At 36.7% G+C, this 20,484-nt stretch overlaps 1 protein-coding gene across 2 annotated transcripts in view; it reads right to left on the reverse strand.

Moving 5' to 3' along the window:
* Positions 1-361: 361 nt before the first annotated feature.
* The window catches only part of LOC140158945 (WD repeat-containing protein 7-like), a 29,819-nt gene continuing 9,696 nt past the window's right edge, over positions 362-20,484 (reverse strand). The window contains exons 10-24 of one of the 2 annotated variants that reach the window (XM_072182247.1): positions 20,276-20,444; positions 19,492-19,574; positions 18,787-18,958; positions 17,714-17,934; positions 16,864-17,059; positions 15,101-16,136; positions 13,251-13,330; positions 11,799-11,917; positions 10,894-11,125; positions 10,083-10,283; positions 9,356-9,542; positions 8,077-8,347; positions 7,213-7,395; positions 4,700-4,804; positions 362-4,175 (exon numbers count right to left, since the gene is read on the reverse strand). In XM_072182247.1, coding sequence (XP_072038348.1) covers positions 3,990-4,175; positions 4,700-4,804; positions 7,213-7,395; positions 8,077-8,347; positions 9,356-9,542; positions 10,083-10,283; positions 10,894-11,125; positions 11,799-11,917; positions 13,251-13,330; positions 15,101-16,136; positions 16,864-17,059; positions 17,714-17,934; positions 18,787-18,958; positions 19,492-19,574; positions 20,276-20,444 — 3,441 coding nt within the window. In that variant the 3' untranslated portion in view covers positions 362-3,989. Of the gene's footprint in view, positions 4,176-4,699; positions 4,805-7,212; positions 7,396-8,076; positions 8,348-9,355; positions 9,543-10,082; positions 10,284-10,893; positions 11,126-11,798; positions 11,918-13,250; positions 13,385-15,100; positions 16,137-16,863; positions 17,060-17,713; positions 17,935-18,786; positions 18,959-19,491; positions 19,575-20,275; positions 20,445-20,484 lie in introns of both variants that reach the window. The other variant, XM_072182239.1, reaches the window with a different exon arrangement.

Raw genomic sequence — 20,484 nt, forward strand, 5'->3', positions numbered from 1 at the left:
AAAGTGCCTTTTTGAGAAAAATGAGTAAAAATAATATTTTGCATTGAAATGTGACCAAATATTATTGTTATAGATGCAACAGGAAGTTAATTGAGTTCAGGCTTTATGATTTTAAGAATCTGTGGGTATTACAGTGAGTTAAGGCCTTCTGTTTGTCAACCCTCGATATACGCTCTCTTTAACTATCAATAATTGGATGTGGCAAAGTTTATTTTATTGAATGAAACAAAGGTCAATAAACATAAGTTTTCACCAGGTTCGCCGTCGCAAATAATAAAGGAGACAAGTAGAAAAAGTGATCCCACCTGGGAATCAAACCCAGGACTTGTCTCCTTTATTATTTGCGCCGGCGAACCTGGTGAAAAGTTGTTTATTTATATAATTCCCGTCGATCATGCCACTGTTTTTCCAGGAAACAAAGGTCACTCACAAGTTTCAATCATCAGCTCCAATACATATCTTTGGTGAGGTAACTGTAATGTATGTACATAACTGGAGTACAACTTAATGAACAGGTGCCAATACACTGATTAATCGGCTATTTATGAACCCTGATCATTATTCCAGTAATGAATGTACACTACAGTACCGTGTACCTAAACTATCTGACATCAAATAATAAGAGTTTGTTTTCTAACCCAGTTGTAGTACTGAAATAAAATAACATTCACAAAATATACAATATACATAATTTACTATCATACATACTATTTTGGGAGGATGCCCTTAACTTTTCACACGCATTTGGTGGTGTATTACGTATATTAAGTGCTTCATTTGATTTAGACCAATGGATTGAGTTGTTCTTCAATACAGACAATATATCCTGTTTATTAATCCAATCTAAAACATCACTGTATATCAGTTTTTCACTAGCACTTTTCATACAAAACACACCCAGTTGGTTTTGTGTGCACTTGGTTTTGAAAAGCCTAACCAAATAAAATGTCACTACTTCCTGTGTCTCCTTGATGAACTTCATCGGATACGCTCATCTGTATACTGGGAAAAGAGATCAGCTAATCAGGGGTCCATTTCACTAAACTTGAACTCCTTGTAATTCAAGAAACCATTCACAAATTACTGAATACCCTTTTACAAGACATAACTTTCGAAGGGTCCCGTAATAAATCCTTAATACTTACAAAGGGTACCAGTCCTAAATCATTTAAGTGAAATGGATTTTACAATGCCCGGCTTTGCAAAGTTTAGTGAAATGGACCCAAGGTCTGATTAAGGCCTTCGACGACATGAATAAAATTATTATCATGTGGTTGAAGGAAGTAAAATTATGCTTGGTTTTGACAAGCAAAACTTGAACATTTTTGTTGAGAGCTATGTGTTGAAATAGCATCTGTTTAGTAACACTACCAGATTACTCTTCCTGGAATCAATGAATAAATAAAATGTTTTATATTAACATCAAATATATTTCAGCAAACCATTTATTCAGGGAGGAGGTAAACACAATATACTGAAATATACTTGGTGTTCACAGACCAGTCAATAGTATATAATGTATATATTTAATTTACATAACATGCATGGTAAATTTGGAATATAGCTATTTTACAATACATTATAATCATGATAATACACACAATATAATATATATTTTTGGAATTATGTACATCTATGTTATCAACACATTGGAATGATTTATATTTTGTTACATAGAACCACATTGTAAACACAATTAATAGGTAACAGAATGGGTATTTCTATTCACCAACATGGTGAACAGTGACAATTTTGTTTTGCCAAATTAAACAGCTCACACAAGATCCTTTGGCTAACTGCCAATAAAAGTGAATTAGGGTCAGGAAAATCACACTTCAGTGTCTGCTGGAAACAAATTGTGTACACACACCAAAATATCTCCTGACCTACATACCTTATTTTTCAGCTTGTTACACCAATACAAAATATTTAGAGCTCTAACCATCAATAAGTTACAGCTATTCTTTGCATATTATAATTTTAGGTTTTTGTTACAATGTGCATCAATAGTGAACTCTTTGAGAACTGGCTCCATTGTAACTTATGATGCATTGTGACATATCTATCATAAATATTTCTGATAAGGAACTCCCAGTTACAATGTGCATCAATAGTGAACTCTTTGAGAACTGGCTCCATTGTAACTTATGATGCATTGTGACATATCTATCATAAATATTTCTGATAAGGAACTCCCAGTTACAATGTGCATCAATAGTGAACTCTTTGAGAACTGGCTCCATTGTAACTTATGATGCATTGTGACATATCTATCATAAATATTTCTGATAAGGAACTCCCAGTTACAATGTGCATCAACAGTGAACTCTTTGAGAACTGGCTCCATTGTAACTTATGATGCATAGTGAGACATCAATCATAAATATTTCTGATAAGGAACTCCCAGTGTGATTGCACAAAACAAATTAATAATATTATGGAGAGTGCTGTCATTGAGATTTTTCTTCCTTGTAGACATGTCAGATAAATTTCGAAAAATCACACTTGTTTTTCAAGTGTTTCTTAAATATGATTTTACCACTGCAGTAAGCCAAAAAATTAAGGTACCGGTTATGTTCACCCCCTGTGTATCCTAAACAAAGACAGATATGTCATAATTGGAAAAAGCAGCCAATAGCTGCATCTTTTAGCTCGAATTTAAGACCTCTTTTGTTGAAATTGTTTTAGAAATAAAAATATGACGATCCACAAACCCAAGGAAGATGCCAATTTTAAAGTTGCGGTTTGCTCCATTGTATGCCCTATTGATTTGTATGCAAAGCATTCGCGAACTAGTGAACTTGCGCAGTGCTTCCATTTATTAGCACGTTAAAACTAGCATTGTGCTTTCATCGATTAGAACACAAAAGTGTAACTTTTGATTTTGTTTCTTCATTAGGTTTTAGATCAGTTTCTTTAATTCTCAACCAATTTCAACAAATAAGGAGTACTGGTATTGGCTGCTTGTTTTAATTTTGACATAATTGTTTTTATTTAGGATATACAGGGCTGAACACAACTGGTACCTTAATTTTTTGGCTTACTGTATTTCGTAAGTATACCATGTGTCATTAACAATGTTGATAAATGTTGTAATCCAAATTTGATGTCGACATCAGCAACTTTTTCTGATAATTGTATGTCAATGACAGCACTAATGGATACTGTTAAGTATTAGTAGATATTATCTGTTTAAGCTACATGTACAGTGATACCTATGTATATTGACTTGGATAGGTTGACCAGTCACGCATGTCTAGGTTTTGATTCTTAATAATGAGATGACATGGTAGATTAAACAAATAATAATACAAACTTGGTCATGATATATATTGCTGGCTACACAGTTAATGAACTATAAAAGACATTGTCCTACAATATGGGTCAGTATGCATACAGGTCATTCAGGTTTTCCCATCAGTGAAGACTACTCATTCAATTGCTCAATCCTATACAGTGCACTTACAGACATCATGAAGCGTACTTTTGTGTATGCGAGGTGCGGATACCTAATTGCATTGGATTGGAAGTAAATTGGCATTTGAGCACAACAGTATCAGACATTAGTGCATGGAAATGTGCAAATGTGCTACTTCACACAGTACCAAAAACTATACATTTCAAGCATATTTTATATTGAAGAAAATCAATACCATTCTCATTAATTCTCGAGATTCATTCAAAAATGTACCATAAATATTAATCTGCAAAATTGGTTGAATTAATATCCAATCTGACTCTGAGCAGAGTATAGGACCTGTCTATCATTCCAGATTTGTTACTATGCAATTTAAAATATAAAATATAATAATTTAAACAAATTTCACTGAGTAGTTTTCTAATGACAGAAAAACCTTAAGGCCATGAAGTAGACTATCATATTCCATGATGTTGTATAGCCCTTTCACACATGCTATGCAATGGTTGCTCCATTATAATACTTTTATGATAGAACTATAAGGAGTGTATTTATAATTTACACTCCCTGTTTATATAACAAATTTGCCTAAACTACCATCCACATATCTTAGGATGACTGCCCTTGATTGAGGCCAAGAAATGCTGACCTGACGGAGCTGGTTTGTACTAGAACTACCTGTGAATACTTTGGTCTTGAAAACTTTGACGCATTTGGCCGAGGAGCTGATCATGCCACCAAGCAGAGAAGTACCCGTCTGAAAAAAGATACACCACAAATATGACAAAATTAGTTCCCACTTCAATTATGTAAAACACTGGATAAAACATTGAACATTTCGGACAATTATGGATTGAAATTACATTAAACAAGGTTTGTCCATTTTCTTCAAATAAAATGATCAAAAAATATGATAAAACATTGAACATTTCGGACAATTATGGATTGAAATTACATTAAACAAGGTTTGTCCATTTTCTTCAAATAAAATGATCAAAAAATATGTTAAAGGTATAATTCGAGATGGAATTAAAAAGGCTAGTTTGTGTCTGACGTCAGGGCAATGGCGCGGCATGATTGGTTGCTGACCTGCGCAGTATGGCATTTTTGTTCTGGTTGATAGGATGTCATGCGTAAACTAGTCTTTTTAATTTGGTCTTGAATAGGTGGTAGTAAAGCCATAATGTATAGTCGTTTTAAAGGAATTTTGTTCATTGTTTCAAATGAATTATCATCAATTAAACCAATTAATTAATACAAACATAAATAATTTGTACTTACTGCCCAGAAGCATAGTTTGGTATCCCAGAGAGCATATGATGCTAGATATTTGCCATCAGGTGAGAAAGCAAGAGCTGTTACAGCAGTAGTATGCCCAGATAATGACTGAGGAAGGAAAGAAACAAGAATCACAACATGTAGAAAACACTATATATTTTACATGATATTGAATGTCCACCAAGAATTTCTTGAATTCATTCTTCAGCTGAAAAATAAGGAGATCACACCTACTATTACTGTTACTGTTAATTTTTGCAGGAATCTGTTAAATGCTAGTTGGATTCCTTGCATCATTTCCTTTCATCATTACATTTAGAGATACAATGAAAAACAATATCTAAATTACGGACTCGAGGAAGGTATACAGACTATAAAAGTTGTCATTCTTGATTGGATAGACTTAACATTGTTCAAATGTTAACTCAGGTCATTAAATACCAAATATTTTCATAATATTTATTTCTTGTTCCACTTCTGTAAAAATTTGTTAATAAGCATATGTGCCTATTAACGAGTTGCTCGGACAAGAACAAATTTTTAGTGTAGTTTAATAAACTTTTTAATTTTTTTCTCTTAATTTACAAATATCTGTAACACATGCTTATGAACAAATTTCTATGGCATAAGGATATCCAGCAAATCCAGGTTCACAATAGGAACCTGTCAATCAAATTTGTATTTGACTAATTAGTTCACATTGTTGCTATCATTGCAAGCATTTTTGGGCTTTTCAAAAGGAACCTGTCTAGCAAGATGGGATACAGGCATGAGACAGAGGTTCAATCAAAAAAGAGGAAAAACACCAAAAAGGAGGAAAATTAATCAATCCCCTATACTAATCCGAGGAAGAATCTCATCCATGGGGATAATATAACGATGTCAGCAATAGAAAGAACACCCTCACATTACCCAAGATATGGATATATCTCAAACTGTCCAAATTTCAAGTTGGATCGTTTTACCAAATCAAGGTCAAGGTGACAGTCAAATTCATTTCACCAGTCTCACTTCCACATCCTACACCAGAACATCGCATATACACTGTTTAGGACTATACAAATGGGAACTTTATTCTCTGGCTTTCACCTATTAACCGGGGGCATATACAAATTACGCACATGTTTTTATTACATTTAATCTGTCAACAAACAATTCCCCATATAAGTATCAACAAGCAATAACTAAAAATACAAGCCACTACCTTTTGAATCCTCATGAAAATAAACCCAACACCTGTCACTCACCTCTTTCACAACCTTCATAGAATTTATAGAAAAGTAAAAATTATATTTTTTTTGTATCAATAAGTCTTCTGCTTTACAGATAATAGGAACATACGGTGAAGGAAATTACAGCCAGATGATAGCTTTTGTAACAATTTGTTTTTCTCTCTTGGTATAAAAACACCAAAATGCTATCTTTGGCTTTCACTGAAGGCCTATCCTATATCCAAAACAATCATCATGATAATCCTTCAACATATTATGAAGTTTGAAATATGGTGTGGAGACATGGGTTCTTATGAGATGGTATACACTCCTTGTTCTAAGACTATACCAACTTCAATTGTGTGAAGGTTAAGATGAAAGGTATCAGAGATGTTATTATAATATCTTGTTTTGTAACAGCACTAAAAATAATCATATCGTAACCATTAATTCTACCCCCTCCCCCCGTAGGAATATCAATATTATTTAGTTAGTGTCTATACCTACTTTGCTACTTTACTTACAAGCCAATACAAAAACATGGGTTAAGCTCATGAAAAATAACAAAGAAACTGACATTTCACTTGTATTTAGCTAGCTTAACATTTTTATATGTTTCATTTATATGTTACATGAACATTTTCAATAAATCAAATGATTTTGCATTTTTCTGATTATAATGATGACAGATCTGAAACAGTAACCATAAGACCAACAAGAACAACTGTGTTCCCAATGTCTTATGTGATAAGGTATATAATTAGATAATAATAATTGCGCACCATCTATTTTGAGGTCATTGTGTGAAATCGGAGGGTTTTGTTTTGGGTTGAGGTATTTTTAAATACAGAGGCCCAAAACAAAACCCGACAATTTCAAACAATGAACTCAAAATAAAATGGTGCAAAGTTATTATTGTCATTCATTACCGTCGTATTTAATAATTTGAACAAATCAAAATAGCATTTTATGTTATTTTATGCCATAAAATGTTGTTAAAATATAACCAGTTTTAATTATTGTTGTAACCTACCCTACAAAAAAATCGACCAGGCGAATTTAACATTCGCGCCGACAACAAGAGCTACCAATCACAGAAATGCGGCGGCATCGCGTAGGCGCGTGCGCTGCAATAACGCTTAGCTTTATACACGCACACGCGCGCAGAAGTCATTGTAGCGCGTCAGGGGTCATTGTGAGTTATTAATGACCTCGCAATTAGTGCCCGGTCAGGCAATCTATTTCTTTTGATTGGATCACAGGTTTCGCGTATATTAATGAGGTTATGAATATATACATATTTACCTGGCATTTTCCAGTTTTGGCATCATAAAGTGCAATGACCCCAGTCTTGGCTCCAGCAGCAATACGTTTTGTACTGGGGCAGTAACTCAGCATGTTGAATCTACAGATGCTGGGGAACACCTCCATCAAACCTTTGTTCTTCAGTTGAGATGCATCTAGACAATGTACTACTATGTCCATCACCTGAGTGAAGATAGAAAAATATGTCAGGTTGTAATCAATGGTGCGATTCCTGATTCCCTTGGGTGATGCAAGTTTTACCAAATTCATACTAATAATAAATCTTAAGCAATTTCACTGCTAACAACAGCTATAGTAAAAATTTCATTCAAATGACAGCATGATCATAATTCAAGTACAACATGAATGCACGACCTTGCATACTTACGTTACACAGCGTTCATAACACAGTGTACATGGACAATCGTCATGCTGTTGGCAGCTGTGGTCATTTGAATGAAATTTTTTCTATACCTAGTGCATTTAATGAACACTTCTGTGGTCTATGCTAAAACCCCACTCAAAATTAATTTAGCCGTCCTAATTGAGGGGGGGGGGGGAGCCATCAGGTGGAAATTTGTACTTTATAGGGGAGAAGGATCCAACATGAGCAGGATCTTGCATTAATTTCCCTAAGCTATAAAATATGATTATGATGTCTTATTATGAACCCCAGCATGGGATCACCAAGCACTGGATCAACGACCGGTAGCCAGGTGATTAACTCTTCCCAGATTACCCACATACTAATTTAAGTCCATATTTCTAGCCTATAAATGCAGGTACAATAGAAGCATCCTAATCCTTGATTGAGCTAACAAATTTCAAAACAAAAAAAAATATCTAGACAAGACTCAAACTTACCTCAATAAGCAAGTCCACCACATCATTTTGCATCTTATCAATCAGTAATTCAAGAATTCTCAAGATCTCAGCCTTAGCCTTGTACAATGGACTAGCCTGGAGTATCGCTGCTGGTGTCTGTGCATTGATTGCCAATGCCTGGTACCTAGCCACCTCTTTAGCCATGGTTGTGATGAACGTAGCAGGTCTTGCTGTGGCGATAAGCGACAAAGCATGGTGTGCGCTACGGCAAGAATCTGCAGCCGATGTGATGGGTAGACCGGTTGCCATGCTGAATAAAAGTAGGGAAATAAATGAGCACTTGTTATGATTATAGATAGTTGTGTATGCTGTAGTTAGTGGCAATGCCACATGCCCGAAGTATTTAAATCATTACGAGATCTGGGTGACCACTGACCAATCACAAGTCAGATCCATTTAAAGAAGCATTACATCATGGCTTAGGTGTTATGCATTTTAACCGCAATCCAAAGTAGTCCACTTGGTGAGCGAGCAAACAGATGGAGTATGGTGACTGAACAGATCAGATATGAAAATCTATAAATTGTACACAAATTACAAATCAAGAGTTTTATGTAAAATGTAATAGCCAGAGTACAATGGGCAAGTGGACAACAGAAAAGTCTTAAGCTTATATGAGACCCATTTTCATTTAAGAAAATACTGTACTGAATAAAATTGTGTCACTCTCAAAAGTCACCATAACAATGCACAAAAAATAATAGTCACCCAAGCAGCAATTCAACTTAGGGTCACTGGGTCACTGGCTTCTCAGTCATATGACTACTGATTTCCCAAGAATAGGGGATTTACAAACAAACTGAAGAGCATGTACATTTCTTTTTTACTGAGACTTAGGAATTAAGGCTGTCAATCAACAAGGCCTTTATCAGCAACCTTAGGGTGTCTTGTCAATGGTGCAGTGGTCTAAGACTTCAACTCACAATCGCCAGGTAGCTTGAGGTCGTGGGTTCGAATCCCCGCAGGATCAACGTGTTGTGCACTCAGGCAAGGCTCTTTACACTGATTGCCTCTTCCTATCCAGGTGTACAAATGGGTACTGGTTTTATTCAATGCCTGGAAGGCAACAGACTCGCTGTGGAGGAGGTGCAGCGATTCCCCACAACAACATCTCATAGAGGAGTCTGGCCCAATTGCTTCAAAAGAGAGGTGGGCACTCCAACCTGTGAACACAGGTTTGTTCCCTTTACCTTTTTTTACATACAAACACAAATCCTGCAGTTCCACAACCCAATCATGCAATACTGACAATACTTACCCTGCAGCATAGAGATTTGGATCACTACTGAGCTCCAGTAATCCCATCAGCACAGCAGACACATCGATAAATGGCTCCCATACAGTAAAACCTCTGCCCAATAAATCTATACCAGCTCTCCTGATAGGAGTATGGGCTGGTAACCGTGGAGTCGGAGGATGGAGTAACAGAAAGGACAGTGCTTGAGCTGAAATCACAAATATCTCAAAATTAGTGAAAGAAAAATAACATGCTTTTTAAAAGCAGCTTCAAGGTCAAAGAGTCATTAAACTTGGTATTGGCAGTGAAAGAGTATGTATGGTTTTCTTTCTTTTTTACATATTCTCACCCACTTCACAAGAATGTTGAACTTTTATCTTGTATTATAAAGCATCCAGTAATTCCTTTTCCAAAATAATACAAAACTTATCTTATCTTATTTTACAATAGTATAATATCATAATAGTTATCATAATATTATATTATTTTAAAAATACTATCAATTTGTCAGGCACCAACATGTATGAAAAACATATTTCTGTACACTTGAAAAAGCAAAACAATTAGAGTACATACATTGATACAGCTTACAATGTTCACATGATGAAGGAAAGGAGTTGTGGGATTAAAGATATAATTCGCCCTTAAAACCACACATTTAGTAGAAATCACTGATATCTTGATATGAATTTTAAACAATATATTTTAAAAGCTTACAAAAAAGTATATCTACCAGTTTATGAATTACCTGTATGCCTTGCCAAGGAGTAGTCACTGAGCCCAAAGCCTTGCTGAATAGGTCTGTTGGTAGTTGTACTTGGCGCCCTCTGTCTACTTGGTTGGACTTCTGCACCAAATTCAGCACCGATCACACCCAGCATAACAATGGCTGTGGCTTGACGTCTTCGAGATTCAAATGATGAGGATACCTTCCTAGTAGGGGAGTCACCTGTAAAGATATAACCCAAATGCCTATAAATCTGACAATATCTTACAAATGAAAACACTGCGCATGCATGCATACCATGTAATGCAAAGACGCAATCACCTTAAGTTTTGTGCACATGACGTATCATACCGTAATATGGCGGACTACTCAAATGCATTCAAAAAAAGTATGATTGCAATCTACCGTGACAGTTCGTCTCACACACATAACAAATGCACTACGATCAAATAGGTTGATGACAACATTTGATTGAATGGACTATGATTACCATGAAGGACACCAGTTCAAATCGTTTGTTTGGAGCTAATCAATAACACACCCCTGGCTACCGGTCGTTGATCCAGTGCTTGGTGATCCTGTGCTGGGGCTCATAATAAGACATCATAATCATATTTTATAGCTTAGGGAATAAAGTTGTATAATTAAAGTAAATAGTAATGCAATCATATGAATTGCCACTCCCGACCTTCAAAAAATAATAACCCACCGTGTATAATCCCTCAATGGAGTCTACATGCACATATTACATGAAGGAAAAAACAACTTTTCTATGCATAATAGAGTGTTTGAGTGTTGCTTCATCTAGCTCCTTAGTATCCTTAATACTGACCTGACAAAATCTCTTCTTCATCAGCTTCGCTTTCATTGCTACTAGTCTCCCCTCCAACCTCTCCACTACGGCTGGTGGCGATCGCCTGTTGGCTATGCGTTGCTGTCAAACTCATAGAGGACTCAACATAATTGGGTAGGTGAGGTGCCCAGTGGTTGATTAGCTCCTCACGGCCTTCACCACCCATTCTACGTAACTCAGCTAGTAGCAAAGCCTGTGCTGCTGCCCGAACCTGCAGAAAAAGTTGATTTGAAGTTATTTGGTAGTTTTTGGAAGTTGGAACACCTTTGGAGAGTCTTGTCTATCTCCATCGCAACCAGGGATGTAAGAAAGCCTGAAGAAAATAACTGAAAACCTGAAAAAAGCGCATAAATTCGGGCTAAAAAGCCCCAAATCGTGTAAAAGAAATCGTGTAAATCTGGACTACAAAAAACCTGAATTCTGTAAAAATACAGAAAACTTACATCCCTGATCACAACCAAAATCACGCTATTCAAAACCACCTGTGTAACAGTACTTTTATATGGCTTTGAAACCTAAGTAATATCTGGTCACATGGAAAATAAGATAAATGCATTTGCCACATCATGCTACAGGACATGCTCAACAGCAAGTACCTTGACTGTGTGAGCAATGCCCGGATCTATGTTATGACTGACACCTAGCCTCTCATCAACTTAGTAAGGCAGCATCAACTTTACTTCCTCGGACACATCCTGAGGATCCCAGTGGAGGAGCCATGCAGAATATATGCTCTTTATGTTCTATCACATTGCTCTTTATGTTCCATCACATGGCAAAAGGATACTTGGATGATTATATCATGTAAAATTAACCAATCACAAGCTCTGTAAGAAGGCAGCAGTAGTACCCATGGGGTTATAAGACATCCCTACACCACTTACCTCCAGACATCTATCTTGCCATCTCCTTGCCAACATTTCCATATGTGGTGGCTTGTATAAGGTACTCCCCAGTAGGTCAGGCAATAACACACAATGCAGTGCCGCTAGCAGACTCCAACCTGTCACACAGTATAGGAATAATGAAAATATCACAAGAACCAAAACACAACAACAAATCCTCAATATTACACATTTCATACTGATTAGTGTCATATTCTGGATGTTAATGATACTTTATCATTAAGGTACATTCAAAATTTACCTACCCCATAATCAGCCCTCGAATTAAGGATCTGAAGGGGCACGGCAACTTTTTTAGGGCAAGTTGATAATTGCCGTGGATTTTCACTGAAAAGGCAAGGCAGCACGGCAATTTGTAATATTTCAAAAGGGCATCAAGGCAACTGTTGAAAATTTGAGAAGGGCACCAAGGCAATTTTTTTAAAGTGAATAGATGCAAATTACCGTCACTGAATTCGACACCAAAGTAAAATTCGACTCACAACTTTGCACTAAAACTAACCTGATTGTTTAAAAAACCTGCTTTATAATACAGTTTAATTTACTTCAATTTTGCGATCCCTAGTTCTGAGCTGCAAAACTGACTCGAAATGTAGCGATGAAACAGCTGTAACTTTGGTAATAATATTGATCAAATTCGCCGGGATAAAAACTATTTCGTGCAAAACATATCTAGCGATGGGCTCACATGTACAAGATAAGACGATACCGGAAGGGTATCGCCATCGGGAAGTCAATGTTTGATAATCGAGAGAACAATTGATTTGCCCAGCGCTCAGATTTTGTTCACGACATCGACACGAGGTCGAGGAAGCTTTAGTTACTAACAGCGTTTCTGATTGGTCGATAGTACGTTGAAGGTATTTCTCTGACCAATCGAGAAAATGAAGTCAGATTTCTAGTAACCAGATAATGTATAACTTATAATGTATAAGCCGATGTGATTGGCTGAATATGTAATACGTAGGGGTAATGAATATTAATTCACAACAAACTATTGTGTATACTGTGATTGATAGCTGGGTTACGATGCTCAAAATAGCGATCGTGTTCAAGATTTTCGATTTAATTTTCCATAATTTTGCTGGGATTTAACCAGTACCAGTACTTGTTAATGATTTTATAATGAAGGGGCAGGGCTGGCCGGCTAGGGCACCCACGGCAACTTCATTTAGGGGCACGGCAAGTGACTGCCGTCGGTAAAGGACATATTTTGAGGGCATTGCGGCAATGGGGGTGGGCACCCACGGCAATATGCCGTCGGTGCCGTGGGTTAATTCGAGGGCTGCCCATAATGCCAGTTTTCCCCCAGTTAAATAATCTAATTCTGAAAATGTCCTTTATCAATCAAACACAATGCAAAAAATAACCATCTGTATAACAAGCGTATAAATACATACAGGCCACCAAATTAAAATCACATTATATTACCTTGCTTTATCTGTGCTTGCTCTGGCGTCAAATCAGCCAAGTTATCTTCTGGGTTCTCCACCTCGCCCGGCGTCTTGACCCTGAAAAGTGTTTGTAAGGTTTGGGATACAATTGCAGGTTGGGGTCCACTAATGCTACAATACATACATACATACATCAAAACCCATATCAACGGAATGTTAAAAAAATAAAATAAAGGGGGCAGTGTGAGTACATTCGGTCGGGGCACAAGGCAGCCATATCCAATGAAAGAAAGGTAGAAGGTTAAGTTATATTATGTTCAAAAAAGGTGTGAAAAGGTTTACCAGATGATGAGGAAGAGCAAAAAGGGGGTGTAGAAGAGATATTGATTGATTGATTAGAAGATATATTGATTGATTGACTAGAGTTGCTGGTGAGAATAAGTGATAGAAGTTGTTATCAGATCAAGATGAAAATATGACTGAAATTTTAAAATGCTTACAACTTGGAATGAAATTTAATTTGCTTTTTTTGGCTTATAATTACATGCAAGGATCATTCAAAAAGTTTTGCCTTGATTCTCATAAATTCAGTGATGTAAACGGTGGCCTCTGAACACTTTCCATGGTTATACATTTGAGTCTCATTCATTAATTGTGGGAAGAGTAAAACATTGTTAATGTTCCAGCGTAAATATTTGCAAACCAATATAATATTTGAATACAATTTTCTTTAATTCCAGTGCATTGAATGGTGGTTTTGTAACACCTGCAACAAATACGAAAGTATATATATAAACCACATGTACAGTGGACCAACATATGTAATCATGGAAAATATCACAGAGAACCTCAGAATTACCATTCACAAACACAGAGATACGAAAATGACGGCAGTTCTTGAATGACCCTCTTATCATCTTCACTGAGGCCATTGCACAGTGAGCTACATCTGTGGTGGTTCATATAATTATTCCATGTTGTCAAACTAGCTCCGTAATGACATAGGTTTGATGAGTTTTGGCACTACCATATCGTCAGCCTACTATGCTATTTGCCAAAGTAATTTTTTGTAATTTTGAGAACAAAGTACGAAATATGGTTCAAGCATGCATTTAAACATATTTATTCACCAATCTTTGCATAAGAATAAATGATAATGAGACCATTAAAGGGAATAATCAGAAATAATTATGGTGATTACATTACTGATGCATACTTGAACCATTATTTTGTACTTTATTCTCAAAATTACAAAATATGACTTAGGCAATTATCGGAGTAGGGTGATGATGCTGCTGACAGTTTGCTGCCATCAGCAGGCAGTGCCCTCTAATAAGTCACTCCAACTTGGTCATTTTGGACAATACTTGTTATACATTAAACAAAATTCAAACCTGAAAAAGCAAAGCAGTTATAAGAGCCAGTATTTAGTTGGACAAATGCAGCATATTTTGTTTCAGCAGTGACAAATTGCCCAGACAATAAACAAAGCCCATATATAAAGCTAATCATGTAAATGGAAAATTACAGAAGGAGAGCACAAAACAAAACATTTTTGGAAACGAAAAATACTAAATACTGGCTCTAAAATTTTCATAATGACCAATTAAAAAGTAAACATTTTAGATAGGAGATTGTTTTACTTACAATTATTAATTTATCACTTTCCAATATAACAATGTTTGTTTTTTGTCAATTACTCTAGGTCTGGATTGCATTTTCCTTACAGAATTTAAGATGATAAATGTTGTTGTAATTGCATAATGCTTTACTTTATCTAAAACTGATGACCCAAAAACCCATTTTGACTTTCTGAAAATAATCTTAACTAATGTAGGCCTAATTATCATCAAAATTACAGCATTTTAACATATTTTCAGTACTTACTTCTTTCCTTTCCTCAGATGTGATAGTATGATGAAGCTTGCATTGTTCATTCCCATCAGTGTGTTGGCTACCGATATCACCGACAAAAGATGCTGAGTTGTAACCGCCCTCGACAGTTCCCAATGGCCAAGGTACTGCTGTGGTTCTGAGATAGGCGATGGAGTCTGTCCCCTCTTCTTCAACTCTAGGGCCTCCTTAGCCGACATAGAGCTTGGATCTGGAGAAAGACGAGGACTTCGTTCTTTACCCGGGAAACGATGCCAACCAGGAAGCATCAACGACATGTGTGCTCCGTGAGAGAGTAGACCAAATGATACCGGTGAGTGTGGTTTGAGTAACCCCAGCTTCTGCAGGCAGATTTCATCTAGTGTTGTGTCTAATCCCCAGGCATGGAGACAGGACATGAAGAGCTGTGCAATGTCCAATGTCAGGTGCTTCTGATCCAGAGTCAAATGCTTGTAACCCTTTCTGGCTGGTTCTCTTTTCCCTTGAGACTGCGGAGCGTGCAAGGAGGGATAGTCATCATCATCATCGCTGTCATCCTCATCACTGTCTTCCAAGATGTTCTTCTCTATCTGTTTGGAGATGAAACCCACGACTCTCTGAGTAAGCTTTGGCGATCTGGACTCGGACCATTTAGCCGATGCCATCTTCAGATCCGATTGACCTTTATTGATGATACCTGGGATTAAGTTCTCATCCGTAAGCAGGTGGACAATGACACATTCTGTGTCAAAGAACAAGACATGGAAATCCGGATCTTTGGGATTTGCCCGCAGCGACTGAATAGTCAGAGCATGCGAGGGATTCTTTGGAACTGGCTCTAGATGAGAGGGAATGTTGAGTACCGTGCCTTGAGCAGCAGCAAGGATGCTGCGGTGAGCGGCATTCTTGATGGCTGCCAGACTTCTACGGCGGAATGCCATGGCAATACTTTGGCCTGGTGTCAGCATGTTTTCAATGGCTTGAGTTCCTTGATCACATGCACCTAAGATGTCTTCTGCTATGTTGCCTTGTGCTATTCTGTCAAGATGACCTGGCAATTAAATAGGAGAAAAATCACATTTAATTTTGTACTTTATGTTTCCAATTTGAAATATTATCATTCTTCACAATTTTTTTCTTTAAACTTTATGTAAATATTTTGCTAACAATGACTGAGACACATAAACACAAACACCTGTAGAGACTGTAATCACACACACACCTATGTTATACGCTGCAATCACAGTTAATCATGTATGGTGTACAAGACTATGCTTGTCCTGATGCTGTGTTGCCATAGTATATTTGCATTAGTCTTTATTCACAAATTTAAAAAAAAAATGAAATACAGAATTACACAACAACTGTGGACCTGCATGTGGACCTCCTATAAAGGAAATAGGGCTCACATGGATTCAACATTATCATCCTTGTTTGGCAGTGCTTACAAATTATCGCTCGCACTCATCCACACCCACACCCGTATGCTTAAGTGCTGTAAAGTGATGATGTCACACTTGAAGCTGTAGTGTATTATTCAATTGGGGGGACACTTGCTCCATTATTGAAACACTATACCAAAGACACATAAAATCACACTATCTAACTAAGACATGTCCTATACGCCAAAAGCAGGTCAGCTCTAAATAGCAATTTTACACTATTTGCAACATTTTTCACCTGACAATGAACTGAGGATATCCTCAGTTCTGTGTGTGTCCACAGTTGTGATGTGCTTACAAATGCACCCCGAATGGTAAGAAATTAAGATCACTTACCAGTTTCCATTTGCCAAACAAAGACGCTTCCATCCTCGCAGCCTACAACAAGAAAATCATCTAGAGGGCGCCATTTAATGGTCTTGATAGGAAACAGATGTCGACTTGCCAGCATCATACATTTGCGATCACGTAAGCTGAGCAGAGCTACGGAATGATCACTTGCTATGGTGCATACACAGGTTAGGACTCTGGCCTGAAATGAAATGGTAAATAGAACATTTGCAATGAGATATGTTAAGTTTCAAGAATAATAATTCTCTATGTTCTGCACAACAAATCTGTAAATCTTTTTGCTTTCCCTAAACCAAACTATTCTATGGAAGATAAAAACATTGATAATTTACATCACTTACAAAATTAAGAACTTTGGATTATTTAAGGAGAGAATAAGGGCAGACACACTCATCCCCATCCGAACACTAAGATGTATTCTTTCGCTTGAAACTGATAAAATACAACTTTTTGATATTTCCCCCAAATTTTTGTCACTATTTCGCTCTTTCCAACAATGAAAGTCACATGGCTCAAGACAGCTAAACAAATTGGTGGGAAAATATGAGTAAAAAATGCGCAAAAGCAAAATATTGTGAATATGCGCAGTGTGACACGTTGCAAACCTGCTTGTCGCTGCTATTTTGTTAACACCAGTAAACGTGTGTAAACAAAACAACGATTTGCAGTCAAAATGTCACTGAGATTTTTGAATTATTTTCCTTTTTGGCACATTATAAAAAGCATTTTTGATTAATGGGTGCAAAAAGATGCAAATTACACAAATGGTAAACTATCCATAACAATCACAAATACAAGTAGTACGCTGTTCAACATCATCAAACAATTGACTTACATTGCAGTTTTCTGGTGGCACCACCATTCTGGTAATTTCCCCACCATGTACACAGAATGTGTGTAACAAAGAACCACTGAATATATCCCATAAGAGAATGGAGAAGTCGACACCCCCTGACACCATGTAGCGTACATCATATCGGCTATTCTCTTGATGGGGGTACATAAGACTGGTCACTTTGCCTTGGTGACCTCGTAGTATACGGTGTGGTGGCCAACCTGCAAGGATAACATAAGGAAGGTGAATTACAATTTTGTTTTTAAATATTCAGATCTACAGTACAGACAATCCATTTTCACACATTCCTACACCTCAATGATAGGCATTGCTGGGTTCCATCCCAACTAAAATGTGATATGATACAGCCTTGGCAGGGTTTTAAACTGTATTCTATCATGTACACATAAAAAAAATAAATGAAATTTTGCAACACAATGCAATTATTAGATCAAATTTTAAGCGGCTTTTATCCACTGAATTGGGCAGTCACAACACCAGTTTAGTGTTGATAGGACCCGTATGAATTCTGACCATCACTTGGCTCATTGGATTTGTCTATAGTGAATCTCCTCTATCAATTCATCATAGTTAATGACTAGAGCAGCACACCTGACCAGGCAAGCCCAGACTGGCACCAGGGCCAGTTATGCTTAATTTGCTCAATTACAAATCTACAATTACAATAACATGCAATAAGAACTCAGAACTCATCAGTCTTTATTGTGACATAATCACAGATCTATCGAGAACTTTAAAATGTCAAGACAGATTTAAACTTGAAATCATATTAATCTAAATGTTAAAAACTCTTGAATCTGGCCCAGCATGGGAGGTGTCCAGGACTCCAGGCTGAAAATGGATAATGCCTGGTCACTTTGTGTAGGTTAGAAGTTTTTAATGGATTATTTTGAAATTGGGTTTGGCTGTAATCTGATACTCAAAGCTTCAATACCACCAAAACCAGTGGTATGAGATGAGTATCAATGTTTTGATACCATATTGATACCAAAAATGTTTACAGATCATTTGTAATAACATGATATGATTACATTCTTTCTACTAACACTCACCTCTTCTCGCAGTGTGTGGTCCTTCTAAGAGTTGTACAATAGATGTTTGAGTTGCAGGGACTATGACTATACTACCATCTTGCCTCCCACACACCAACCAACCCTCGTCTGGTAAATAGATACTGGATGTCACAGGAATTGGTGTGGTATTAGGCTGCCCAACTTTCACACTCTGAAACACACACACAACAGGCTGTTATTTTATCATAGTTACCATTACTTTAAACCTTGTGCATTCTATCTAATATTTCTCATTCCTACTCTATTGCATGTTTTAAAGGTTAAATTTTAAAGTTGCATATTTGATGACCATAATATTACTGACAGAGCAACAAAATTAGCTTCTTCCTTCGTGCAACTCATACACATGACAGTTGTACAAATGTTTTTAATAAAGTCATATGAATGATACACTTTATTTAGATTTCTAAAAGCAGTCACCAGTGTATAATTCTGTGATCTCAATACTGTGGAAACAAGGTTGTTTATCAAATTGGTTGATAATATGGGGAACACCAGTTATATCAGGTCCTATGGGCTAAGGCAAAGTTGTTGCCAACTTCTGTTTTGTGCCACTTTGACAGGCCATATCTTGGCAACCTATTGTCCTATTGACATACAATATTCAGCTTTGAAATCAGGAGAGCATGGACATTCACATATTTAGATTAGAAAAAAAATCTATATCCAATAAGGCCATCTTACCAGTTGGTCAATGATGCCTGCTGGTTGTGGTCGACAAGATTTCCACAAGTCACTCAAGCTATTACCTGCTGATGGAGTCATCACTGAAATCATACAAACAATAAATTATCTCATGATAAATACATCAGCATTCAGTCAAGTGTCATACATATCAATCAATTAATTTTTAAATCTGACACTATCTAATCCAACAAAGCCAAAGACGGCAATTCTGAACAATGAGTTATCATCATTATTATCAACTTGAGCAGCAACCAAGCATCCTATTGCTGAAATCCTTAGCAATTACCAAGTTTTTGTCCAGTCAATTATTTTTGTATTTTATTGTTTCGTACTCATATTAAAATTTCACATTTCCCACCTTTAGCCTGGATCAGACCACATCACAAATACAAGACCAGAAATACCTGAAACTATGTTCCCCTCATCAAAGAAGTAAAACAAATAATCTACTATTTGAATAGCAATGATTTTCTGTTAGTTTTTACCTTACCACATACAACACAAAATTTTACAGCATGTCTAGTCATAATACAGATATTATTTCTATCTCTCATCATGAAAAACATTCCAAATCTGACCAAACTGAATACCTAAAAACTTCATTTCACCTCAAATCTGGTGATGACGTTGGTGCTTTTACAAGCACATTGACAAACATGTATGTGTATACTCTCTGTGGGATCATGTTGTGGCGTGCGATTTGATTCTATGACCAGCAAAATACGCACCTAGGTCACTACCACATGTTAGGTAAAAAAGTATAGTTTTAAGATTTATTCACCTGGTAAAGTGTCAAACTCCTCCTGTTTGAGATAGTTGAGTTCTTTGTCAGATACTTCAGGCATCTTCCACACATTCACTTTGCCGTTAGAGTCACCACGTACAAAGAGTTTGTAGAATGGTCCACGTCTACCATAGAAGAAGGTCATGGCTGGGGAACATGTCAATGGCTGCAAAAATGATACATCACTAGCGGGTATTAGCACTCAG

The sequence above is a fragment of the Amphiura filiformis genome, chromosome 1 (assembly GCF_039555335.1).
Source record: "Amphiura filiformis chromosome 1, Afil_fr2py, whole genome shotgun sequence".
Lineage (NCBI taxonomy): Eukaryota > Metazoa > Echinodermata > Ophiuroidea > Amphilepidida > Amphiuridae > Amphiura > Amphiura filiformis.